The sequence below is a fragment of the Pagrus pagrus genome (assembly GCF_965226575.1).
Source record: "Pagrus pagrus genome assembly, chromosome: 8".
NCBI classification, from domain to species: Eukaryota; Metazoa; Chordata; class Actinopteri; order Spariformes; family Sparidae; genus Pagrus; species Pagrus pagrus.
This window is the reverse complement of record NC_140192.1, coordinates 14,428,587-14,454,539: the sequence shown is the minus strand read 5'-3', so window position 1 is coordinate 14,454,539 and position 25,953 is coordinate 14,428,587. Positions and strand designations below refer to the sequence as shown.

Sequence of the window (25,953 nt, the reverse complement as noted above, 5' to 3'; positions counted from 1 at the left end):
AAACCTTTCACATAACTGCATTTATTGTGATTTTCATCTTTTTTGTACCTTTTGTGAGCCGAGTTGGTGGCCATGTTTGTGCTGGGCGAGATGATGTAGTTCACTGAGCGGTTTCACACAAACTAGATAGTATTTAACTTTGACTTTCTTGCCTTGAAAAACATCTTATGTCTACTTCATGGCACAATTCAAGTGGGATCAAAAAAATATTTGCCCTTCTCCATTCACTACCATACAACGATTTTCCGAATAGCATCCCAGGGGGTCCGCAGGTCGACTCTCTAAGCTGGGAAACAAGCAGAGACTCTCACACAACTTTTAAAACCTCTTGAACCACAACTTGTCCTTTTCAGATTTAAATTTTTGTATGCATTTTTGACAATTGGTTCCTTACTTTAAGATTTTCCTTAAAGCACAAACCATGAAAAACAGCTTCAGACCAAATGGACACAAAAGTCCACATGCTACTAATATTTTGGACTTTTTATAGTTTAATTTTGAGGGCCAACAAGCGGAACTTGAGTTTCTTGTCACTCTCTCACACTTGACCACCCTCCACATGTGCGAGACGCTAAAAAATATGCACCTGTACCTTTAAGGGGAGGGGGCGTGTCTTTGTGGGGCTGGCCCTGTATTTGAATATACAGTAGTTGAGCAGAGCTGGAGTCGGGTTGCGTCGGATGTTTTTCGCCTTGTGAGCCGAACCCAGCGGGACGTGGTGGTTGCATTCGTCGGTAATGCCCATCATCCAGGCCTGTATTTAACATTTTGAATGATAGCACTCAGCTAGTCGGGCGCTTTCTCTCGCCGCGTGCACACACACACGGGGAGACTGCTCTGCTCGCAACCGACAATATGGACTTGCACGTATTGGACCACAGGCTACGGGTCACCAGCATATCCAAGAATGGGCTGGTGAATTTCACACACCCCCTGATTAAACTGATATTCCTCCGGAACAGGACACGGTAAGAAGTACCCACTGATCCGGGTCAGACGTTTGTGTCGCTCCTGTGTGAGCCCGGTAATCCAGCACGGATGTATGAGATAACCTACAGCGCCTTTGCATTCATTGGGTGGCCGAGCCATTATTGGGCTTTATGCCCGTGCATGTCCTGATCTGCCTCTATGAAAATGACATACTGCAGTGCACGTAGCTGTAGGTAATTACAGCAGTTTGTGACAGATATTTAACGTTTGGAAAACATCAGACAGTATAATTAAGTATTCATTCTCACAATGGAGATGGATCTCATCCGCTAGGTGTCTTATTTGCAAAGAAATCTGAAGCAGTTTAATCAACACAGTCCATTGTCACGTGTTAATGTGTATTTATTTCCCATGCATGACTGCTGCTTCGACCATCTTTAAAAAAAGAAAAAACATGCACTGCCCACCACTGTTTTTTTTTGTGGGACCTTGTTTCTCGACCCTTGACCTCCTTTACCCAAACTCAGCATCCAGCTTGCAAGTTGTCCGGATCTCATATTGGCGTTGGCACCAGTTTTCAGTTAATCCCTGGATATCCTCTCATTGTTATGCAATTGTTTATTGCTCGGGCTGCCCCACATATGCAGGGCCAGAAGATGAGCTCAGCATCTGCCTCCAAGCTGCCAATGATATGGGCCCGGGCAGTGGCTCGGCTAAGTTACCAACAAGTTGTAGGCAAATGTCAGGGAAGATTTTCCTCCTCTTATCGCCTTTCGTGACGTCTGAGGTGTAGATACCACACTGTCCCAGAGGATTTGCTCATTGTAAGCATCCAGTAATTATCAGCAATAGAACAGTCCTTTAATAATCAGTTTACAAGGCCAACAGGACTAGTATATGCCTGCATGAGGGATCATGATACTGCAAAACACTTGTTGTCCATTCCTTGTCAACTGACATTGAGATATGAGATTGAAATCTTGTATATTTAAAACTTAACGTCTTTTCACGCCTAGCTGCATCCACTGGCACTCATTTGTCACAGAGTATCAGGCGATACAGTAGGCTTTGACATGTCCAAACCAGACACACTATGTCACCATGAATTGCAAAACATCATGAACTACTGTAGTGTACTAAGTAAATAAGTAGTCACTGTGAGTAATACAGACATGCACTGTAATTGGATCAGTATTTCTAAGCACAACAGGTTTGTGATGAGTAATTCAAAATGTTCATCCAGACTTTCAGTCAGGACTTTATTTCAAAAGTATGAGCCTACATTTTCAACTCAACATGCTCTGTTAAGCATTCGGTGTCTGTGAAAAAACAAAGCAGGCTGAGCCCAGAATGAGCCAGAAAAAAAAGCATGCAGGCTGCACTTCCTTGGATTAGCAGGCCTGTCTGCTTTTCAGCGTTTTGTTGTGCTTGCTTTGGAGTTATGTCATCGTACTGTGGCGTGGATGTATTTTTTGCTTCGTTTCTCCTGTTCTTTTTCTGTTGTGAGGCTGTTTCGTTGTTTTTTTTTTTCTTCCTCTGGTCAAACTATAGACAATGCAGATTGGGGAGTGGTGAAGACTGAAGTTCATGGCAACTGAAAACAATCGTGGAGCAAAAACAAGCCTGATTGCTGTGGTTGGTTTTAGCCATGTCCCTCTTTCAGGCCCCTGCTATTCATTAGAGAAGAACTCCCAGAGAATGCGCACAAAGTGATTTGAAAGCAGTCCTGAGCAGAATTTTAAAGAGGTAATCACTTTTAGGACCCGAGCATATCCCAGATTGTAAGAGGGTATTTTCCTCAAACATCATCCAGCACAACTGAGTCATTACGACACCTGTGGTGCAGTGGATGAAAGTAGTCAAACATTGTGCCTGTCTAGAAATAAAACAACCTTATTTGATGATTCATGACTTAACAGTGAGGACAGTTAGGACGTTTAAAGGCAAGAGAATACTACAGTTTTTGGATTGTGTGCGTGTGTGTGTAACTTCTCACATTTTTGCAAAAAGTGGATGCATGTAAACACAGAAGGATGTGAATGAATCCTCTCATGATGGGTGAAAAAATATGAATCATGGGCTTGCAAACAGTGTGTTTTTAATCTTACATTGTCCTTAGTTGCCCGGTATCGGACCAGTCTATCGGCCTTACTGTACTGTGGATGCAGCCCTGCAGGCTCCACACAGTCCTCCTTTCTTCTCTTCGGCGGCTCACTAACGAGAGCATGGGTTGGAACAATGCCTCAGCTGAGCCAGAAACCCAGTGGGGAGTTTTCCACTTGTCTGCTTCAGTGATCTGTCATGGTTGGGGCTCTCGCTCCCCGTGTTTACACAAGGCGGCCCCCATCTAATAACAAGAAGGGATTTCTATGAAAAAAACATCCCCATTGTTCTGAAAAAAGAGGAGCTCGTGAGAACGCTGTAGATCAGTTTTTTTTTTTTGAGGAAGCTGCGAAGGTAGCAGATAGCTTTGGTCGTCCGCTGGCGATGAGGCTGAGATAGCTCAAGGCTAACTCCTCCCACGTCAACAACATCAGTTTGCTTCGCTCTTATCATGTTTCCTCAGCTGGAGCATCAATTGTAGAAACCCCACCACCATCAACCCTCACTACCTCGCCGCTGCTACCACCCGTGGGTTTGTGCAGCTGGATCAAAGTCCAGACTCTTGTGTGCTTGGTTTTCATCTTCCCCACTTGGCCGCTCCCTCGCTACCTGTTGCTTCCTCTTCTCTTTGGTTTGTTTTCCATCTCCTTTTCATGTGACTTCATGCCTTAATAAAAGGAGCTTGTTTTTTCAACTAATTACCACCACTGATCATACACAGACTATGTGCTGTACAAACATGTATGATTAGTTGATTAATCATTGAGTCCATGCAATGTGCAAAGGAGGGGAAATTGCCCGTCTCATGTTCAAACAGTCCCAAACGCAAATAATATTCAAATCACGGCTATACAATAGCTAAATTTCACATTGGTGAAGCTAAAACTTGCAAATGTTCAGCGATAAATTGATAAACGACTCACGCTTAATCTATCAGACTTTTTGTGTGATCAATTTATTTAATCAGTCATTGTGATTTAAAAGGGAGGGTTGGTGGAAGTCTGTTTTTTTTTTCTCAATAATTACAGACTTTTTTGGAGAAATGGGAGGGTGAAGAGGAAGAGATGTTAAGGGTTTCCAGGATGCCTCTTCGGAAGTGCGTGTCGGATGCCAGGCCGCTCCTCCCAACATCAATGGGTTGTGTTACGACCATTTCTGTACCTTTTTATAAAGCAGACAATCCGATTCTCATTATTCTCATTCTCATTCTGTGATTGGCCAGATCTGTGGAGGGAAAAATGGAGCCAGTGTTTGAACTTCTCTTTTTTTCCAAAAAGCCAGGAAATTGACTACCGTGAACCCAACTCGACCCATCTATTACTTGAAAGCTGGGACCAGGAACCACGAAGAACAAAAAACGGCGTTTGCCACATATAACCCATCCTCCCAAGCCCACACAGTTTGTAAAATACATCCAAGTTTTCTGTTATTCCTCTTTTGCCGATTGAAACATCACAGCTAAACCACTTCAGCTTTGCTTATTTGCTTTCATCTGTGCTCTCTGAGACGAGTCTGACCTCTGCTCTCCGACACTTCACCTCCCGAGCAGGGGCGCTTGCTTGCGTAGTTTATTTTGCACTACCTTGTGTCCACAGATGCACTTTGCAGTTTGCTTGTAATTGCTGTTGACAAGGCACTTTCAACATGATTAATGCCAGGGTCGGAAAACACTTCGTACAAACCAGTCCTGTTGGAGCTTCGTGCATCCTTTGGGCTCTATTAGTCCTCAACCTTTTTTTTTTTCACCCTTTATGTGTTGATGTGGAGACAGAGGGTAGATAGAAGTGTAAGTGTGCTTTTCAGTGATGCAAAACAATATTTTACTTATTGTAGTTAAAAGCAACCTTACTTAGACTGAGTGATTTTCCGGAGTGCTTGCCAGTGGGCTGTAATGAAGCTTAGGTGAGGCATCTTATCCGTCTTATCTGTACCTCACAAACAGGAAACCAAACAAGCACAGTTGTCACACAGATTGATTGGCCTTGGGTTGCTCGACAACTCACAACCAATGCGTTGTTGAGGTTTAGCTGCCTTACAGGTGTAATACAAGAGCCTTCATTATCTTCTCTAAGAGCACATCACAAACTTGGATCATTCTCACTTGCAGGATAGATGCTTGGCTTACACAACCTGCAGGAAACTGCGAGATGGGGAAGGTGAAGGGTCAACAGGAAATAAGGGGGTTATTATAACACAATGGGCTGGCTCAGCTCGCTAGCACAGCTGATAGTTAGTGTTACAGTGTTCTCTTTTTGTCTCTCTGTGGGGTGATTGTCCCATCTCATTGCAGGGATTACTTTTTGCTGACTCAGGAGTTTGACTGTCTCACTCAGGCCTCTACTGTAATAGCCTCAGCTGACTGATAAGCAGAGGAAGAGGAAGGTGCATCAGTGAGACATTTTAAGAAAACAGGAATATGTAGCACTTCCTTTTTAGGGCTTCAAAAAATGAAATTGGGAAGAAAAATATAACTAAAGAATTCATATGTTTTGGTGAATTTCTAGGGCAGCTTGTGGTCTATATGTTATGTTAAGCCAAGCCAGCAACAGAAGGTGTTTTCTTTATGTTGCAACTTTATCCTTGTTTTAGTTCATTTTTCTATTTTTCTCTTGACATAATGCTTTGGGTTGTGTTAGGTTCACGCCCAAAAACCACTCGGTCAGGGTTAGGAAATTGTCTTGGTTTGGCTTAAAATACCTGTTTTCTTCATCAGTAAAACAGCTGGAGATGGTCTGCAGAACACCCAGTTATGGTCGGCACGAAAAATGTGGAGATGGTCCAACTTTCCATTGAAAATAGCTGGTTTTGGTATATCCTGGTGACTGGGCTGCTTTTCAACACTAGGCTTGACACTGGTAGAAAATCTTCCCCAGGAAGTAAAAAAACAGCCAAAAAGGCCTAAACCTTGAAGCCTTTAGGAGTTTGAGTTGCGAGTGTATTGAAAGCCTTTAGCCTGGACTGTCAAAGTTGCCATTAATATCCAACTGAACTACAAGGCAAGTCCAGCTCCTCAGTTACACAGTAATCAGTTGTCTCTGCCTCCATTTCGACCACAGTCTCCCTGTTTTTGCGGTTACACATACCAAAGATATTTGTTTGGATGTAGAACAACTGGAATTTATCACATCCAGAAACTTGATTTGAATATTGGCCTAGAAAGCAGCAGTAATCCAAATAATGTTCATTGCATAGTTCTTCCCTCAACCCATACCAGATCCCATGGACCTATTTACTTTTTTTACAGTAAAATCTGTACTCTTTCTTTCATAAAGGCAACATTCAATAAAATTGAACGTTGAGGCCAGACCAAGCAACAAACCTTTGAAAGCAAATGCTTTTGGCCTAGAGCCTGATGAAGATCCAAAAACCAGAACTGGAGAGATAAAAGCTAACTGTCATCAAAGAACTTAAAGGTTCAGTCTTGTGTACGAGCAGTTATGAGATCCAAAACAATAACACCTTTATGCAAGCTGTTTTTTTCTGTGTTTTCTTTGTAAATTTTTAACCCAAATGGGCTGTATCAGTACAGCACAATGGCACCATCTTTTCAAATATTTAACCAAAGTGTCTCTTTTTATAGAACAGGGTAGGAGAAGGCAGCAAGAGAAACTTTCAAAGATTGAGAATCGGTGGATCACTCTAAGCCTGCAGAATGCAGACTTGACAAATGCTGTTGTGGAGACATTTCAGCAAGTTATGAACTTGATTTTCACAGCAAATGCATATACAAAAACATTATGCTGAAACTTGCGTATTATCACATTTAGAGTGTGTTGTCTGGTCTTTCCTTGAACGCAGCTGTTGGTAACTGAAGCAATGGCCCAGTTTGGTGTGTTTCCCACCATTTGCTGAAGACAAAGGAGTGAGGCTGGCCTAATGCTGAGCTTGGGCTTGCACTGATGACAGCCAGTCCTGAAATCAGTGTGAATTTTGGAGAACTCCATTCAACTTTCATTATGAGGATCTGAATCTTTTGTTTGGTACAAATGAGTAAGACTGTTCTCTAACTCCTGTTCTCCTTCTTCTCTCATTTTTCTCCTGCTTTTCATGTTTTCTCACTTTCCAACCACGTCGGTCTCTATCTGTACTTTCTATCTTTTTTCAGATGCAAGTTTTTCAGTCTGACAGAGACACCAGAGAACTACACAGTTGTCCTTGACGAGGAAGGATTCAAAGGTAAAACACCCTTGCACACATATCTTAGATCACTTTCACCTGGCAGAGATTTGTCCTCTCACACTTTGACCACTCTTGTCCCAGTTGTATAGGATACCATAAAGTACACAACACTTTTGTGTGTTGTGTACAACAAGTATTGTGTTTGGCAGCTAGAATACAAGAAATGAATGTGTCTTGTACGGACAGAAAATGATGCAAGACATGCTCTGAACGTGCACCAAACAGACATTAAGGGGAAGCTACTGCCAACTTCGAAATTTGGAAACTTAAAGGGGGAACTCCACCAATTTCACACGTCAAAATCAGCAGTAATGGGGAGAATTTTTTAACTTCTTCTACTGCATCAATTTTTACCCTATTTTGGGGGGCAGTCTTTTTTTGCTAGTTCCACTACTTTATTGAAATTGTCACACTGCTCTTTTAACAGAAAAAGCGAATGTTTCTCCTGAGATTTAGTTTTTTTTTTTTTTTTTTTTTCTTAAACCATTGTCTGCTACTTTTTTTTAATATTCATCAGCTGTGAGAATCTCCAACAAATTGTGTCACTTTCTGTATTAATGCACCACTAATCTTAAAACATGGTAGCTCATAAATAATATCTGGTCTTGAATTGTGCTGCAGCATAGCACTTTTTGTTTTACCAGTCTAATGTTACTTCCTTCCTTCTTTGGTTCCCTCACACAGACCTCTCGAGGTAGGATGGGTGTATACGGCCAAACAATCTAGGAAAACAGAGCTGTACATGACCCAAATTCTCTGCAACAATTTGTCTCGACAGCTTAACAAAGTTTTTGAACTCTCAGAGATGCACTGATTGGGATCAATAGTTAAAGCTGCACTTAGAATTAAAAAGCCTAATTAAATAATTTGTCACAACTTCAATGCATTTGAACAGAAAAGTATAGTTGAATTTCTCAGATTAAAGATTAACTCCTACCAGGTTTTTGTTTTCTTTCAATAAGTTTATTGCCTTCGCCAAGGAGGTTATGTTTTCACCTGTGAAAAACTACTGAACAGATTTCCATGAAACTTGGATGGAGGATGGGAGGTCTCGGCCCAGAATTTACCCCATTAACTTTTGATACAGATCTGGATAAAAGGACGGATCCAGGAATCCTCTGTCACTATTTTCATTAATTTCTCAGGGAATAATGCATGGATCTTGTTAAAATCAGGTGTATTTAGGTGGCTGGTATCTATGAGTGAGTACAAAAGGGGACTGTTGGGACCTGGCAGAGATATACATTGCAAATATTTGCCCTCTTTTCCTTTTTCAAAAACCTTGAAAATGAATATTTGCATGTTGTCCGACAGTAGGTCAGGCAATTTTAGCAATTTCATAAGCAGTTTTCAGACTTATCAAAAAGATAATGGATAGATTCACAAATTAAAGTACAAAATATTTGTTAGTTAAGTATCTCTCAGTGTTTTGCACCCTTCTCTCTGAACAAACCCCTTAGGACATAGTCAACAGTATAACTTTCTGTCAGGCAGCCATTTTCGTCGGGTCCTTTTACACAGATGTATTTGTTAAAGGCATATATCGCCTCCGGGTGCTCTGTTTCTCTCCTTGTCTCCTTTGCTCTCCTTCTAACTGAGTGCCTATTTTAAGAGGGGAAAGCTGGTGTAGCGAAGCCACAAGGGGCCGTCTGTGACAAATTACGCCAACCAGAACAGTGGCTCTTTGAAGGGGAGTAAAGAAGAAGGAAAAGGAGTGTTAACTGCAGGAGGTAGACAGCGTTTGGTAATGTTTTTAGTCTGATGAATGTGTGACGGTTTTCAAGGCTTTAAATAAAGTTGCATTTCAAGCATACAAAGTTCGGCATTCAGAAGTTCTTCACTCTCTTAAACAATTTGGCAGTGCGTGAAGAGTGAGAACACTGTTCATGATTAATAGTTAAGACCTGTTATTTAAGTGGCACTTATAAAAGGTTACTGTGCACATCTCCAGTATCTCTTTCTTTCAGCTTCTTGTTCACTTCCTGGTTAGACACCTGTTTCCCATGTAGCTTCCAGCTTTCACTCGAGTCTTGTTTCAGAACAAAGATTGAAATATCCTGCTTTTTCCATTTCGGCTCAGAGGCTTGGGTTGTTACAGTTATGCCTGAGGGTTCACCCCGTTTGAACTCCGACCCTTCCTTGGAGCCGAGCGCCTGAGAGCGTTAATGCATTGGTATCATATCACACTTTATAGCCAAGTATGTTGTGGTGGTGTAGGTGGTGTTGGTCTCTCTTTGGGTGTAAGTTTTACTTGTGTTACTGTGTGGTTTAAATAGTAGGGGTCTCCATGGTGAGGGGAGAGAGAGGAGGTGGGGGAGAGGAAGTGTATACATTAGACTGAGCAGCAAAACAAGCGGAAGTTGTTACTTAAAGCTGCCACATACTGTAGTTCACACCCTCACAAACATAAAGATACATAGCGGTGACACATTTGTGATGATGTGCAGGCGTTGTAAACTTTTACCAATTTACTATTGTTATCACTTTAGAAATGAGACTGCTGTTCCTCTTTACTGGTGCAGTTTGGAAAAGCTTTTAGTATTTATTTTTTAATTTTTTTAATGTATGAAACTGTATTCCTGGTGCTGCTGGTTTGGCTCCTGTCAAGCTCTGATGTTTACCAGTTTCAGAAGTACTGAATACTGTGTGAATCACACAATTTTGGGAGTTTTGCACCTGCAGCATGAGCCTTACCTCAGGAGAACTTGTATTTGGTATTTGAATTTTTTATTAGTGAGGCAGTTGTGGTTTGTGTTATGTTAAAACCAGTTATTTTTTGTAAAGTAAAGGAGATGGTGTGAATCTGTCCGGTTACCTCAGGTTAAGTCATTTGAGTTGCCAGATTTGGAGACCTGCAAGAGACGGATTGAAAAAGTAATTGTCAAAAAGGGTGGCACAAAGGCCGAGACATCCTCACATTTTTAGTCCCTCCTATGGGTCAAGTTCCAAAAATACTGCATCCTACATTTCTCACTGAGCAACTCGGTCGCATATTTCAGCAACCCTCCCCTGTATTACAAATGCTCTCATCTTTCAAACTGCATGACCCCAGTTTATGATGCACGTGTTCTCTCAAATATTTGACGGATCTGATCTGAAGTCAAACACAAAATGTTTTTTTAAGACTTTAGACAGCCCCCTCCACAGCCACAGGAGAGAGAAGGCAGCTCTTTGCGGGTTACAAGTAAACTGATCTCTACATGTGAGATATGGAGTGGAATGCCCCTTTAAAACAGCATCAGCTGCATCTAAATGACTATATTTTAAAGGTGCAGTATGTAAGATATTGTTGAAAATATTCAAACATGCAGTAAAATTATCAACAGAATATGAAGAAGTAAAATTTATTGTGTTGCAGAGATATTTAGTTAGCACACTACCAATATGCTGCCCCCTATTTGTTTTGAGTATGAATTCGACAGGTGGCTGAATTTTACATGGACCTTCTGCACAGTGAAATGAAGTCACTGAAATGCTGTTGAAAGAGTAACCTAAATGTCTAAAAAAACAAAGCTTTTGCAATTCACTCCTAACTGGGAATGTTCACTATAATACACTATCATAAAGTCATGCAGAGTGTTTGTATGCCCACTGACTCACTGATTCTTGATCCCACTCAGAGCTCCAGCCTTCAGAGCATCTCAAGGTAGAGAGCTCCATCTGGCTGCCGCTCAATGTGGTCTCCAATGGCAACGCTTCCAGCAGCTCCCAGGCAGTCGGCGTGACCAAGATCGCCAAGTCGGTCATCGCCCCTCTGGCACAGCAGCACGTCTCTGTCTTCATGCTCTCCACTTATCAGACCGATTTTATCCTGGTGAGTCCTATCTAATTTAGTCTTATTTTTAGTATTTTTGCTCCACTTTATTCCACAAAGAGAAAGAGGCTCTCACTCACTGTCCCACCACCTGGAGCAATTTTTCAAACTCTCTAACAGTGTGAGAACTCCTCACCTCTTATCTCGCAGTGCAGCCTTTCCCCTACTGAGCTCTGCCAGACAAAAGGAGCCACGGTGTCTGCATTTTGTCCACTCACCAGTTTTGCAGTCAAGGAAGAATTGTTGACTCCCGACAGAGCTGAGCGCACTGGAAAGTTAGTTGATGTATTACATGCAAAAGTGTTAAGTGGGCGAAAATAGATAACACCTTGACAGACGTTTGGTCAGCAAGTATATTAATGGTCGACACGCTGGGTGAGCTTGAGTATCCCCTTAAAGTGAGTCAGTGCTGTGCCCTGAGATGACACCACATATACAGAAATCCTGCAAATGAACTCATTGTAGTCTATAATCAAACGATGAGTTAGCTCTAAAACCATCAATATTTCTCTTTCAAATCTGTGTTGTGTAGGTGAAAGAGAAAGATCTGTCTGTAGTCATCAACACTCTGGAGGAGGAGTTCAACATGTACAAGGAGGTGGGAGGAGAGTCTGTCCCCATGCATTGTCTGGATGTTTCCAACGGCCTCCAGAAGAACGGCAAAGAAGGTAAAGCTCACGGTCCTGTCTAGTATGAATTACCTCGCCTCCTGGATCAGTGGAGCTCATCTCAGAGGACTAAGCTTAGATCCTCTAGCACCACCTTCAGGTTCTTTGTGCAAAGTGTAAAGACTTCAAATACATATGATGTGATCTTAAAGAATGGTCACAGATCACTGAAGAGATTTGTGAGTGAACAATACATTGCTTTTTCTCTGGGACTGAAGGAGCAACTCAAGTAGAAATGTTGTAGGATTACTAATGGTAAAAACTACTAAGAAGAGTAAGAGTGTAAAAACAGCTTTTTAGAAGACCAGTCTTATAAAACTGTTACTTGAGAAACTTGTCACACATAGATGATGATGCATCTGTGCACTACACTGCAAATCAGTTTAAGGTGTTGATGTCATGACTGGGAAAGAGTGTGAGTCACTTTTCAGTCGAAGTTGCTGGTGCTTTCCCTGCTGAGGTCAGAATAACATTTCTGTAACTCTGCACATCTATAATTGAACTAAAAGTGTACTTTTATGGTTCAAACATGAACATGCTGTAAATGTCATAGTCAGTATTAAAAGCACGACTGTTGTTGCCATCTTGAGACAGCACTGTAATACTATCACATCGACACCAGAAAATGAACGCTGTTTAATAAACCACTTTACACACAAAGAACTGTGCATAGGCCAATTTAAAAATTAAAATAGGCATCAGGTAAGCTTGTCCTTTCCTTTTACAAAATGCAATTCTACATACAGAGCATGTAAAGTTTATAAAATAGACATTAAGAGGTCTTGAACAGTCTTGAATTGCTAATGGGTCAACCGAACAGATCCACCTCCCCAGCCAGCCTCTCTCCAATTCAATGATCCTCTCGAAATCAGACGTTTTCTTAGCAGTAGCCTAAAAGGAATAAATATGCAAAAAAAAAATCTACATGAATGAAAAGGATGAATCGATTAAAAAATGCAACATATTCATGGGATATTAAAGCAGCTTGCTGGAGAGAGATGTTGTTGAATCTCATTCAATCCATCCATCTGTCCATCCATTATCTGTAACCAATTGCGGTACGCCAGCTCATCACAGGGCTGAGTCTCACTTCCAGGTTGTCAAATGACCAGCGTTTGGGTATATGACTCAGTTTGGACGCCTCGTGTCAGTATTTGACAACCTGGGAATGGGATTTAGAAATCAACAAACTTTTTGCCAGAATCATTTTAAAAGTTACAAAGTGTTGCTTTCAGTTACAGAAGCAAGAGTGCTTGTCAGTAGCACACCTCTTGTGCTCAACAAAGCCATTTTTTACTTGAACAAACATCCCAGTACATGACATTATATAATGAAACAATGCACACCGGCTGGGTAGAATATAAAGGAACTGCTTTGAACTACTGTGTCCTTTACAGGAAGGACCATAAATTACAGGACATGCTGTGCAGTGAGAGTAGAACATGCAGAAAATGTGTCAACCCTCTCACAATCCTTCATAAATTTGCATCTCTAAGATGTCGGCTTTGTCTCAACATATAAGAACAAGGTGTATTTTGTTCGACATGCCGTTAGACTAGTTTGGAATCAGTTCAGCCTCCGGTTCGGCTGTTTTGTTCTGTAGAATGCAGATTGTCCTGACAAACTGTAGGCACAGTAGTGACCTAATTGCAGCCCTAATTTCACTGCTATCTGCATGACTGAAGGAGAAGATGAAAATAAAGTTGAGAAATCTTGGCAGACATTAGCAGAGATGGAGGCGAGTTATGGGTTTCTCACCACTAACTCAGTCTTTATTGTGGTCACCTTGGTAAGCACAATCAAATTATGTAACATAATTCATGAAATACATAAATCTGAACACATATCCGCTCAGGATATCCTGCCAGAGAATCGTCACATTTTTTATGTTTCTTTTGTATCAAAGTAATCAAGCGATAGTTATTGCAGGAAACAGGAAATTCTAATAGCTAATTCATTTTTAATGGTGCCAGAATTTTATGTCTACTGCTTCCACAGTGTCAGACTTTAAAACCCCTCATCTAGGAGAAGAACTCAAAATGTTCCTCCCTAAAGCTTTTTGAAGGAATTTGTAAATTGTTTAATGGGTTTAAATGTCAGGAGATTCACTCATATTTAAAAAGTATACAAGATGATTTTTTTCTCCAAAAAAGAACTCCCAAGTTGTCAAAACTGCACTTTAGGAAGGCGGCCAGCCCGTCCTACAATCCCAAAGTGTCCTTTTTTGACAGGCTGGGAAACCCAGAGCATTATTGGATGAGTTGGGAACTTTTCTTACTAATTGGTCCTTTAAACAGAAAGCTGGAATTGCATCAACATGAAGTAACTCTACTCTTACTGTAGTTAAAATGGAGTAAATGCATTCAAGACTGTGCTGATATTTTAAAGTAAAAATACTTTTTTACTTTAATAGAAAATATAAGAATGATGTAGTATTTCAGAACATGCACAGTACCTCTGTTGCAGACTACAAACTAACACTGTCCATGCTCTTCCAGCCAGCCAGCCGACAGTCCACCCGGTGCTGATCCCACAGAACCACTTCTGTGTCATGTCTCTGGACCCGGACACACTGCCGTCCATCGCCACCACGCTCATCGACGTCCTCTTTTATTCCAACAGGTGAGACGCCACTTGCAGACACAACTGCAATTCATCTTTACAACACAAGGTGGCAGCACATGACGCAAACTAGACAGCAGCTCACAGGCGTATGATTATTGGAACTTTGACATTAAACATGGCAGTTAGGACACGTAATTATCTCACATCAGTTCAATCAGTTTTTATTTTTATTTGTGTCTCAACGAATGTTTCTCCTCCTCTCTAGTCCTAAAGAGGAAGCACAGTCATCTCCCAGCCAGGACTTGGACTGTATCAAGTTCTTCTCCTTCTCCCTCATTGATGGCTACATCTCACTGGTGATGGACACCGAGGCTCAGAGACAGTAAGGCTACTCCACCTTTGCATCCAGCTGTTTTAATGGCATGATTTCCACACTGTCAGCAAATGAAATGAAAGTTGCATTGGGGTTAATAAAGGTAGTAAAATACTTCTCCGGTTACCTCAGTCCTGATGATTTCTGAACCACAAAAGTTCTATCATGACACTTTATAATGCAGGTCTTAACTTACTCCAGTTCACTTTGTTGCCCTGTTTTTTCATTGCTTTGCGGGGGTTGTGATGTTGCGGGATCTGTATTTGCAAGCATTTATCTGGCATTTGCTAGAGGAGGGTTTTCCCCCGTCCAACTTTGAAATGGTTTGAAGTACGTGAAATACAAAATACGTGCCTGATCTTTGTGCTCTAGGTTTCCCGCTGATCTTCTCTTCACCAGCTCCTCCGGGGAGCTGTGGAGAATGGTTCGTATAGGAGGACAACCACTGGGCTTTGGTAAGGCCACTCTTTTAATTTTTTAAAATATCATAAAAAAAATTATTAATTTACTCTATATGCAGTTAAGAGCTTGTCAGTCATATGGTACAGAACCACTTGCTTCTGGAACTGCTTCCCCTGCCCAGATTAATCAGGTTAATTTGGTGTCTGACTGGTGCCATAACTCAGATCAGAAATCTTTAAGGTTATATAAGTGGTCCAAATCTGACCAAATATGTGAATAATCTAAACAAAGTCTGCATACATATCAGACAAAGCAAGTTAATGATATCCATTCCATGGTCTCAATGCCTATAAAAATATCTCAGGCCAAATCCCAATATGCACACTCACAGACTCACAGACTTTGAGGCGCGTTCCCAGTAAGTTTACGAGGGTTTCGTTCTGTCCCACTGTCGAATTGTGAGGCGATTGAGGGCTCTCTCAGGAACATTTTGAGCCCTTTCTGACCACTCTCTGGCATTTCTGCGGACTTTGGCTGAGGGAATTACCCACAGTTTATAACGTCTTACCAGTTAACACAGGGTTACCATGGGTTACCAGGGTTCTATTTGTGCTTATGTTGTTTTCCTGTTTTTGTTTTTATTATAAGGCTATATATTTAAAACATAAAATAAAAAGTCCAAAACCTACAGGGTTAATGCCACAAAGTACTGTCCTATTCCTATTATACCATTTTAGCCCCTTGCAGACTCTCTCACTTAAAGACTTACTAAGTGATGTCATCTTAGTCCCCAAGGGCTCAGGGCTTAAGGCCCTAGCCCCCACATTGGGATTGGGCCTAACTGATTGGCACTGCCATGATTCTACAGCATAGGTCACTAACAGGCGGACCGCGGTCCGAGTCCCAGACACCGTCCTATACGGACCTGGACCTATAGTCAATAAATTATTTAAGTATTTTAAATTTTGACGGTGCGTTTTTATTTTGACCGGCGCAGCTTTTCCAGACTTTATGGTACTGGTTTAGCAGATCAGGAAATCCACTGACCAATTGCATGCGAGTTAAGCCATCCCACATGATGCTACTCAGCCAATCAAATCTGTGCAATCCAGGCGATAAACTTTGCGACTCTGAATACAGACAGACAGAAAGATGAGTGAGCGATACAGGGAGAGAAGACAGAGAGAGACGAGTGAGCGATACAGGGAGAGAAGACAGAGAGAGACGAGTGAGCGACACAGGGAGAGAAGACAGAGAGAGACGAGTGAGCGACACAGGGAGAGAAGACAGAGAGACAAGTGAGCGACACGGAGAGAAGACAGAGAGAGAAGAGTGAGCGATAAAGGGAGAGAAGACAGAGAGACAAGTGAGCGACACAGGGAGAGAAGACAGAGAGACGAGTGAGCGATACAGGGAGAGAAGACAGAGAGAGACGAGTGAGCGATACAGGGAGAGAAGACAGAGAGAGACGAGTGAGCGACACAGGGAGAGAAGACAGAGAGACAAGTGAGCGACACGGAGAGAAGACAGAGAGAGAAGAGTGAGCGATAAAGGGAGAGAAGACAGAGAGACAAGTGAGCGACACAGGGAGAGAAGACAGAGAGACGAGTGAGCGATACAGGGAGAGAAGACAGAGAGAGAAGAGTGAGCGATACAGGGAGAGAAGACAGAGAGAGACGAGTGAGCGATACAGGGAGAGAAGACAGAGAGACAAGTGAGCGACACGGAGAGAAGACAGAGAGAGAAGAGTGAGCGATACAGGGAGAGAAGACAGAGAGAGAAGAGTGAGCGATAAAGGGAGAGAAGACAGAGAGACAAGTGAGCGATACAGGGAGAGAAGACAGAGAGAGAAGAGTGAGCGATAAAGGGAGAGAAGACAGAGAGACAAGTGAGCGACACAGGGAGAGAAGACAGAGAGACGAGTGAGCGATACAGGGAGAGAAGACAGAGAGAGAAGAGTGAGCGATACAGGGAGAGTAGACAGAGAGAGAAGAGTGAGCGATGAAGGGAGAGAAGACAGAGAGACGAGTGAGCGATACAGGGAAAGAAGACAGAGAGACGAGTGAGCGACACGGAGAGAAGACAGAGAGACGAGTGAGCGACACGGAGAGAAGACAGAGAGACGAGTGAGCGATACAGGGAGAGAAGACAGAGAGACGAGTGAGCGACACGGAGAGAAGACAGAGAGACGAGTGAGCGACACGGAGAGAAGACAGAGAGACGAGTGAGCGATACAGGGAAAGAAGACAGAGACGAGTGAGCGATACAGGGAGAGAAGACAGAGAGACGAGTGAGCGACACGGAGAGAAGACAGAGAGACGAGTGAGCGATACAGGGAGAGAAGACAGAGACGAGTGAGCGACACGGAGAGAAGACAGAGAGACAAGTGAGCCGGAGACAACAGAGAAAAATAACTACACATGACGCTCTCTAAGAAGAGAAAAATGGACAGCGAAAAGCTTTAAACCCACAATGGACGGACTCATTCATGTTCATTCTTCCCCCTGGAAGCACAAAACCAGTCAGAGACCGTGGCACTCATAAAAAGTGTCAATGTGAAACGAACAAAGTTTTTGACCAAACATACTCACTCAAGTCTGAACTGAGGTCACAGAAAATAAGCAGTCTCAGAGCCCAATATGAACAATCCAGCCGGATCCTGACCCATTCACTCACTGCCCAACAGATGTGTTGAGATCTGTCTGTTGTAAACTTGGTTGAGACGGTTAAGATGTGAAACATTAACAAAGAAAAAGGGAAACTCAAGCTGCTGCTACACTTTATTTTATTATTAAAAAAATAAGTACCTTATTTTAAGATGCACAATTTTTAAAAAGCTATTTTATTTATTTTCACTGTTTTATTTTTAAATGCAGCCCTTCTTTTCCTTAAAGAGAGAAGAAAATAATACATATCTACAATATTATATATCTGTATAATTAAATGTTGAGATACAATAAATATTGTTGAAATATTTTTGAATTGTTCTTTCTTTATTTGATCTGACAGTCAGTTGTTGATTACATGCAGACGTTGATAAAATTACTAGACTACTTCAATATATATCATATATCTGACCGGACCTTTACTTTAGGAAATTCTCTCTAACTGGACCTATTTGAATTTTAGTTGAATACCCCTGCTCTACAGTAACAATATCTTTAAAATGTTTGATGCAAAGTGCGTGTGTGTGTGTGTGTGTGTGTGTACATCCTGTGACTTACACTGAGTAATAAATTCTTTGTTATTTTGGCAGTTGCGTTGTCAGATATGTAAGGGAGTGGGTAGTTTCTGTTAAACATATGTGAATGTGACCACTGTGAGTTATGTTGTCTTTTTATCTTTCTGTTTTTCGATGACCTTTTTTCTAACTTGGAGTTTGTAGTAAATTTAATTCACCGAATGATTAAAATAATACAGAACAGACTTGAAGTGGTAACAACTGTAAATCATCTGGTGAATTTTTTTATGCAATTGAAGATCTTAAACACTTTTTCTCAGGATGAACTCCTTGAGATGATCATCATATTGCCTTCAAGGGGGTCCCAAACATACACTCACCAGTCACAAATGGAAAAGAGATTAGTACAAGACACAACATATATAACACAACAATGACAAAACAAACAACAAACAGCCAACAAAAAAGGAAACTACATGAAACCATTTAAAACGTATTCCAGTCAGAATTCATGTTTGTGACACTAATTCAATTGTATTTCTGCTTCACTCTCTCCATGTTCTTTTAGATGAGTGTGGTATAGTTGCCCAGATTTCTCAACCTCTGGCTGACAGCGACATCTCTGCCTATTACATAAGCACCTTCAGCTTCGACCACGCGCTGGTGAGTCCAGCATCTTCATGTCATTAGTTAGGACTCCACTGCTGCTGTCATGGAAGCCAAAACCTGAAACTGAAAACATTTGTGACTCAAGTAATGATTACTTTTAGCTCAGATATTTAAGGATTTCAGGTTTGGTCGTTGTTTCTAAATGTGGGAGAAGTAGACAGATAACGAACAAGCATACGTCACATTAAACAGCATTCCTGTGAGGTTAAATCAGGGAATGCTTAAGGCAGGCGATTCCAAATCAGTTTGAGGGTGTTTTTCTAATGATCTGAGTATTTTCTGTCGGGTTTGAAAAATTAATCAAATAATTTTGGGTGCATCTGTCTGCCACCTTAGTCAGCATCGCCTGCAAACTGATTTATCTACATTCAGTTGGTGATTTATCTAAAACTTACCAAGAAAAGTTGATCTGGATCATTACCCAGAAACTTATCACAGAATATCTGACAGCGAGTGAATCAGCAAAGCTAAATTTCCCTCCCACATCAATGAGAGAGAGAGATGGATGCATTAATTATAATCATCCTTCCGCTGTCAATTAACGGTGGAGAAGGCCGAGGTTTTTTTTCAAATGATAACACCGCGGTTATGTACGACTGTTTTGTGGTTTCTGCACATTTGTGGGTTAGTGTGAGACTTTTCTTCAATTTAGGTTAAATAGAGTCAGTTATAAGATCTTGGTGCACCGGTGATGAATTACATTATGTGTCTTCTATTGCTGCATTAGTACAAATCCTGTATGTTTCTGCTCTTCTGCTCCCGCCTCTGTGCATCACTATGCAGAGTATTCACACAAGCGTCTGGTCTTAGACAGTCAGGCTTTTTAATTAGTCAAAGGTGAATAAAGGGGGGACCTCATCATGATGTTGAATCTTTGGGTATTCTGCATGTATTCACTGGTTCCTCGGAATGTTTTCAAAATGAATGTTTAAGACACGATCATAGCTGTATTACGCAATCTAGCATGTCATTGAGCTGAACCATAAGGTGTCTTAGTAAGAGGAAGTCATCACTCTGTCACTAACATGAAACTCTATATTTACCGGAACCTTGTAAACATGAGGGGGAATTAGTGTTAACCACAGTCCAGCCATAAATAACTAATTCCATTGATAAAAAACTGAACTAGCTGTGACATCACAGCGTCTTCCACTCATCCACTTCGGAGAAATGACTTGTAAATAAATGCAGTCGGGGGATCATTTCTGCAATGCCTATGCACTAGATTGAAAAGTCATTTGACACTTTATATAGTTCAAATCTTCATCACTGTAGAGAAAGGTTTGTGGAACGATTATGTGTGTAATCCAAAAACAAAAATCAAACACTGCAAGAACTTTTAAATATGACTTCAGATTTGAAAATACAGGCTTTTTCAAATCCACTGCTTGCCAGGTGGTAAGTTTTTTTTTTAGGCCATATAGCGATATATGATATATACCTCGATATTTTTAAATCTTCTCACAAGCACAATATTTTTGACCAAATTGGCCCAACTTTGAAATCGATAATGCAGCAATATTGTAGGGATTACTATTGGTACTTTCACAAAATAGTAACACAATTACATTTTTGATCAGTAATCATCAGTGATCGGAATATAATTACTACGTGAGTAAGGACAAGTATAAGAACAAGTACATTAGCCTAGTAAGTTTAGAAAATGGCTTCACTTTACTGTAATGCAGCCTTTAAAACCAGGAAAAGACAACACTTATAACGGTATGTAGTCTCATATCATGATAACTATATTCTATATAACCTTCTTCTTATAATCCAGACTTTGCTTACAAAAATCTGCATAGCCAAAGTTTTGTAAAGAAAAAGACTGAAAAGGATGAAAGTCATTTAGAAAGCTCTAGATTTAGTAGTTACAATAACAGAAACAGTTTCTAGGGCGAAGCTGCGTCACTAGGACATGTGAAAGGACATGTGCATATGGGATGATGGGGAGGTCACAGTTTCTCTCATATTTCAGTGAATTAGTCAGAATAATTTTATCTTGAACAAAGTCAAGGGGAGATTCCAGTTAATACCAATGCATTTCAATGAAAGCACTGCATGCGATAGATGCAAACAGTGTAATGACCTACATGTGACATGTTGTCCTTCAATCACAATAAAATCACAGGGTTTCACAGGCCTAGATTTGACAAGGAAAGAAATCCTGAAAAAAAACATTTTGACAGGGAAATGAAAAATGAAAGAAACTTTGAAAGGGATCACAAAGAGTGAAGACTTTTCTCTGTCTCGTAGCTCTACTGGGAAAAAGGCAAGATGGCAAAACATATAATTCCCCCTGCTTTGGTTACATAATGTTGCACATCTTTTTCCACTTTCTTGGTATGTATTTTGGCATTTGAAAATGCACAGTTTTCTCATTGCAAAACTTTGCTCTAATATTTTCTAGGTCCCTGAGGAGGACATCGTTAGTGTGACAGACATGCTCCAGCATCAGAGGAAAGAACCAGCCACAAGTTGATTCGTGAAGTCCTGTCTGAGCTGGATGATCCTGGATCAATGTGCCACCCCTCACTCTAGCTCTGCTAGCCAGGGGTGGCAGGCCAGCAGGAAGAGAGTCTAACCCTGTGCCTAGACTAGCACTGCATCGCCAGCAGTATTAACTCCTACGAACTTGCCATGACCACCAGAAGCGCTTCTCTACGGTGTGCACATGCAGTTTTTCTGTGAGGCCTCCTGTCTTTCCTATCTAAGGCAGGATGCACTGAGTCCCAGGAGGCCTACAGGCTCACACATGCACATCAAAATGCACAATCACTCCTACACACATCCAGACACGTACACACACACACTTGCACAAGCACAAAATCAGACATATGAACATGTATGATAGACCCCTCTGAAAAACAGGAACTCTCGAGGTGTGGTCTGAAGTTGAGTTGTTCAGATGAAACATGCATTTCACACAACTTAAACACAAAACTTAGTCTTCCAGCAACGTTCATATCATAATGCCATGTGTCTAAAGACCCTTTTTTTTTTTAATCAAAGGCCATTTGCAAGAATAGCAGTTTCCTGTTTTGTGAAACTGAAAGCTTGAAGCTTCAAATGAAAAGCAGTTGTGAGAATGTCAATCTTATTTTCTTGCAGTAGTGAAATGAGGGTTTCTGTTTTTTTGACAACGGGGCTCACTCGTTTTGGTTTGAAATAAACGCGCTGGTAGTACTTGTATATTAAAACTACTACAAATGCTGTCAAGCAGGACAGTAGGCTTGGTGAGTGTTTTCTTTTTTTTTTAAAAGGTCATCATTTCTTAACCATAGTATTACCCAAGGTCAATAACACTATGTCTTACTTTTTGTTATTTGCACAATAAACTTTTACTTTAGACAATGTCACTTAGATGTTTTCTTTGGTACAACTACATTTTGTAAAATTTGAAGTAAAAATATTCTGTAAACATTTGTAATTTTTTGTGCTGCTTCATTCAATAAAGACCACTGAAAATAGGTACTCTGTTGACTTCTTGGCGTGAGTTAAATTAATCAGCATAAATGAAGGCTCGTGAAACAACCACGTTACAACAAATATGACTTAGAGCTTGATCTGCCTGTCATTCATCATTTATGAGTCAGAAATATACACAGTTAGGATGTTATCTGTGGTTTTAATGGGAATTAAACAAGTGAGATGATTGTATACAAAAAAATAAAGCACTAACTTTTTGACTGCAGGTTTGATCCAGTGATCGTGATTCAATAATGCATAGTGTGTAAGGATGCATTTAGATCCACCAGTGCCACGAGACAGCACTTGTTTGTCAGAGGAGCTGTTTCAAAGGACAACAAAAACACACACAAAGCTGCATGGCCACCATTTTTTACTAAAACAAAATAGACTGAAGACAGCTTATAATGAGAGATCATACCAGGAGGATAAACCAAAGACAAGCTGAAGTTTGCAGTCATATGGCAACTAAAGGATGGTTTCATACTTACTACCAAGTGTCGGGAAGAAACTGAAGAACCCAGCTCACTGATACCATAGGCTTGGAATTTGAGGGGATTAATCTTAGATTACACCAACAAGTGGAAATTGTTATAATCATGGTTCGGAGAGGGGGGAAAGAAAGTGTGACTGATAGCATCAAACATAAATTCAAGATTAATTTCTCTGACGCATGTGAACATTTTTTTCAGACCACCATACTTTTTGACTTGTGTCACATCAAACTAATTATGACCCCTCTGTGATTGTTTTATTTGCGCTTATTTTTATTGACCTATGAGTGATTTTCCTTTTTCAGATTGTTTAATTTGCATAACTCTTAAAGGCCTAAATGAATGGAACTTTCACAAGAAAAAAAAACCTGCTTAAGGGAAAAAGTTTGTATAGCAGTTTTTTCCATCCTGTCAATCAACTCATGACCCCCACAATATTGTATTGTATTGTAGCTTATTAAGTAATAGCGAAGCCTTCAAGATATTATCTGAGGAGCACATGAAGCATTGATGCCACACCTCTGTAACCAAAAGTGTGAGGCAAGCGACACACTGTCACAAATGAATGTCATCATGGAATTTTGTCATTCCTTATAGCGTGTGAGGTGTCAGTAAGGTTGGGTGGGTGGGTGTAGTCAGACAGTGTGTATATAAACCATTGACCAGTGACAAGAAGTTAGACCTGCCTGCTTCTAAGTGATTTGTTTATCAAGAATCGCTGCGCACTAAGGAAATCACAACTACTGTCGCTATGGATTGTAGACTTGGTGGACCTCTAGGCTACTATGGTAAATATCTTTATAATATTTTGTAGAACATTTAAATATGAATATGTTCCTTAAATAATGACATGATAAGATTTGTTTTTTATTTGCATTATGGGACAAGTTTGTTCAGACATTCGTGTGCTGTGCTAAATATTTGGGACTGATTATATATACATATTTTATGTTTTCTTGTAATTCATCCAGCATACTTTTGACACTATGAATTAACTAGGACTGTACTACAGCTTAAATATTAGCTACATCCTAAAAAGTAGGCAATGCTCGCAGTGACGTGAAAGGATTTAGTGAAACCAAACAAGCAATACTCACAACATGGAGCTATTAGAGGCATTGTCAAATAACTCTGAACATGCAGAACTTTGTTGAATTTAAGTGATGATGCCCTTCCCTGTTTTAAATGCTTTATTTCAGGCATCAGTTCTTGATTACATTTTTGGCTTAAAGTGAACTTTTATCTGCTTCCCTAATTCGCCCATAACAAAATCATCAGAAGAACTAAAATTATTTCTCACCAGTGTTCATGTAATCTTTCCCTAGCACTTGTCCTAATGCTCCTGGGAGTCCAGTGGAGGCCAGGGTTTTCTTTTCCGGCTACAACCAGCTGTGATGATGAGTTAAAAAGGACTACATCTCTTACAGACACATTGGGACATGAAGCAAAAATGCTACTGGATGAATATGTAAGTACTACGAGGTATGACAGTATTTCCTGTACAACTTGCATCATTTGTTGTAACCGTCCACAACACTCTCGCGCCTCTGAGGACATTGTTCCTTCAAGTACAGCTTTGTAGCAGGTGAATGTGACCTAATGGGTTTTCTGTAACCCCATCGCTGATATGTTTGACACTGTAGGACCACATCACCAGCCCACCCACCTCCTTGATAGGGCTCTAAGATGTACAGCCAATCCACTGCTGAATCAGCAAATGTGGACATCCCTCTTTACAGATGCAAAGAGGTTTCCCCTCACATCTACCCACAGAGACAGTCAGTTTAAAGCTGCACTAAACTTTGATCTTTATGATTTCTGTACTAAATGACTGGCTGGGACCCCTGCACTGAGAAAGTGCAGTTTAATATGACAGGAAACGCTCTTCAAGCAGCTGCTCTGTCAGAAATAGGGGTGTGCGGGGCACCTCCTAATGTGAGGTTAAATGGAATGTGGCCTTTTTACGTTAATTCCTCAGTGTGCTTCTGGTCGGTTTACCACATTGCAAGCAGATGGTTTCCTGTTCCTAATTCTTGCCGTGTTTTTGTGCAGATCTATGGTAAGGACTGTTTTTACAAAGTCTGCTACGACACAGTACTGCCTCGATGTGAGATGATATCATACGCCCATTTCACACAGTGACAGAAGGAGCTGCACCGGCATCCTTTTCTTTTCCTCAACTCATAGTTTACATGTTACTTAAACTTGTCCTTACTCACCACTGGTTTAGGTCACTGCACCTCCCGACAGAACATCGCGGTTGAATTTCAGCCTGCATGAATGTTTAAGTTTTAGTGGCTGTCTCTTTAAGGCCCCCCTCCCGAAAAGCCCAGTCTGCTCTGATTGGTCAGCTCTCGCAGGCCAGAGCAGGTACCACCCACCATGTTTCTGCATCAACTGTGGCAGTGTTTTTGCAACCACGACTGTGCTTGGGGCATGGCATCAAGCCCTAACAGCTCATTTAAGGCACAGTTTCTGAATTAAGACTGTAGGAATTTCTTTGTGGATTATATTTTTAAAAAAAAATTTGATCTGCTTTATAAACAAAAAAGACATCGACATGGAAGTCCCTCTTTCTAAAATATGGGATCTTTATTGTTTCTTTTACTGTTATTGACACATAGCGCTCTATCTTACATTTGGCAAAGCAGCGCACAGCGTAGTGCATGTGTCATTGCAAGTTTGGGCCTCTACAAGGTTCACTCCACACTTATGAGGAATTCTCTTATCTCTTACAGAAAAAACTTCATGACATCCATGATTCACGGGTTCCAGATGATGTCCCTGATTCCACAATATCTGGTAACAGCAACTCTGAGAAGCTGCAGGACATCTACATCAAGGGTGCGCTTTTTCAGAAGCACATATCAAAGGTAGAAGATTATCAGAAGGAACATTCTCTCCAACACGAAACTCTCGATGGCTTCCTGTCAAAGGTCAAGCACAGACTCGGCCACCTTTCAACCAGAATGAAGATCCTTTTCACGACGATCGTCCCAGAAATCCCTTTGCCGGAAACGCCAGCCCCACCGAAGCTGTCCCACGATGATGACTTTACAAAAAAAGTATACGGATTGGGTGTCATACGCAGATTGGAGGAGTGGATA

The 25,953-nt window shown here is 41.0% G+C and overlaps 1 protein-coding gene across 1 annotated transcript; it reads left to right on the top strand.

The window, feature by feature from the left end:
- Positions 1–656: 656 nt before the first annotated feature.
- Positions 657–22,356, top strand: castor1 (cytosolic arginine sensor for mTORC1 subunit 1). The gene is made up of 9 exons (XM_084360354.1): positions 657–968; positions 7,139–7,209; positions 10,833–11,026; positions 11,559–11,694; positions 14,193–14,316; positions 14,525–14,641; positions 15,005–15,087; positions 18,784–18,878; positions 21,295–22,356. Exons 1-9 carry the CDS (start codon positions 856–858, stop codon positions 21,364–21,366), a joined length of 1,005 nt encoding a protein of 334 aa, XP_084216480.1. The 5' UTR covers positions 657–855; the 3' UTR covers positions 21,367–22,356.
- The last annotated feature ends 3,597 nt before the right edge of the window (positions 22,357–25,953 follow it).

What these genes read in the sequence shown, in the direction of transcription:
- castor1 (XM_084360354.1), top strand. Translation starts at nt 856, where the DNA reads ATGGACTTGCACGTATTGGACCACAGGCTACGGGTCACCAGCATATCC. An exon ending in CCAGAAGAACGGCAAAGAAG is followed by an intron (nt 11,695 to 14,192) that starts GTAAAGCTCACG and finishes ATGCTCTTCCAG; the next exon opens with CCAGCCAGCCGACAGTCCAC. An exon ending in GACACCGAGGCTCAGAGACA is followed by an intron (nt 14,642 to 15,004) that starts GTAAGGCTACTC and finishes TTTGTGCTCTAG; the next exon opens with GTTTCCCGCTGATCTTCTCT.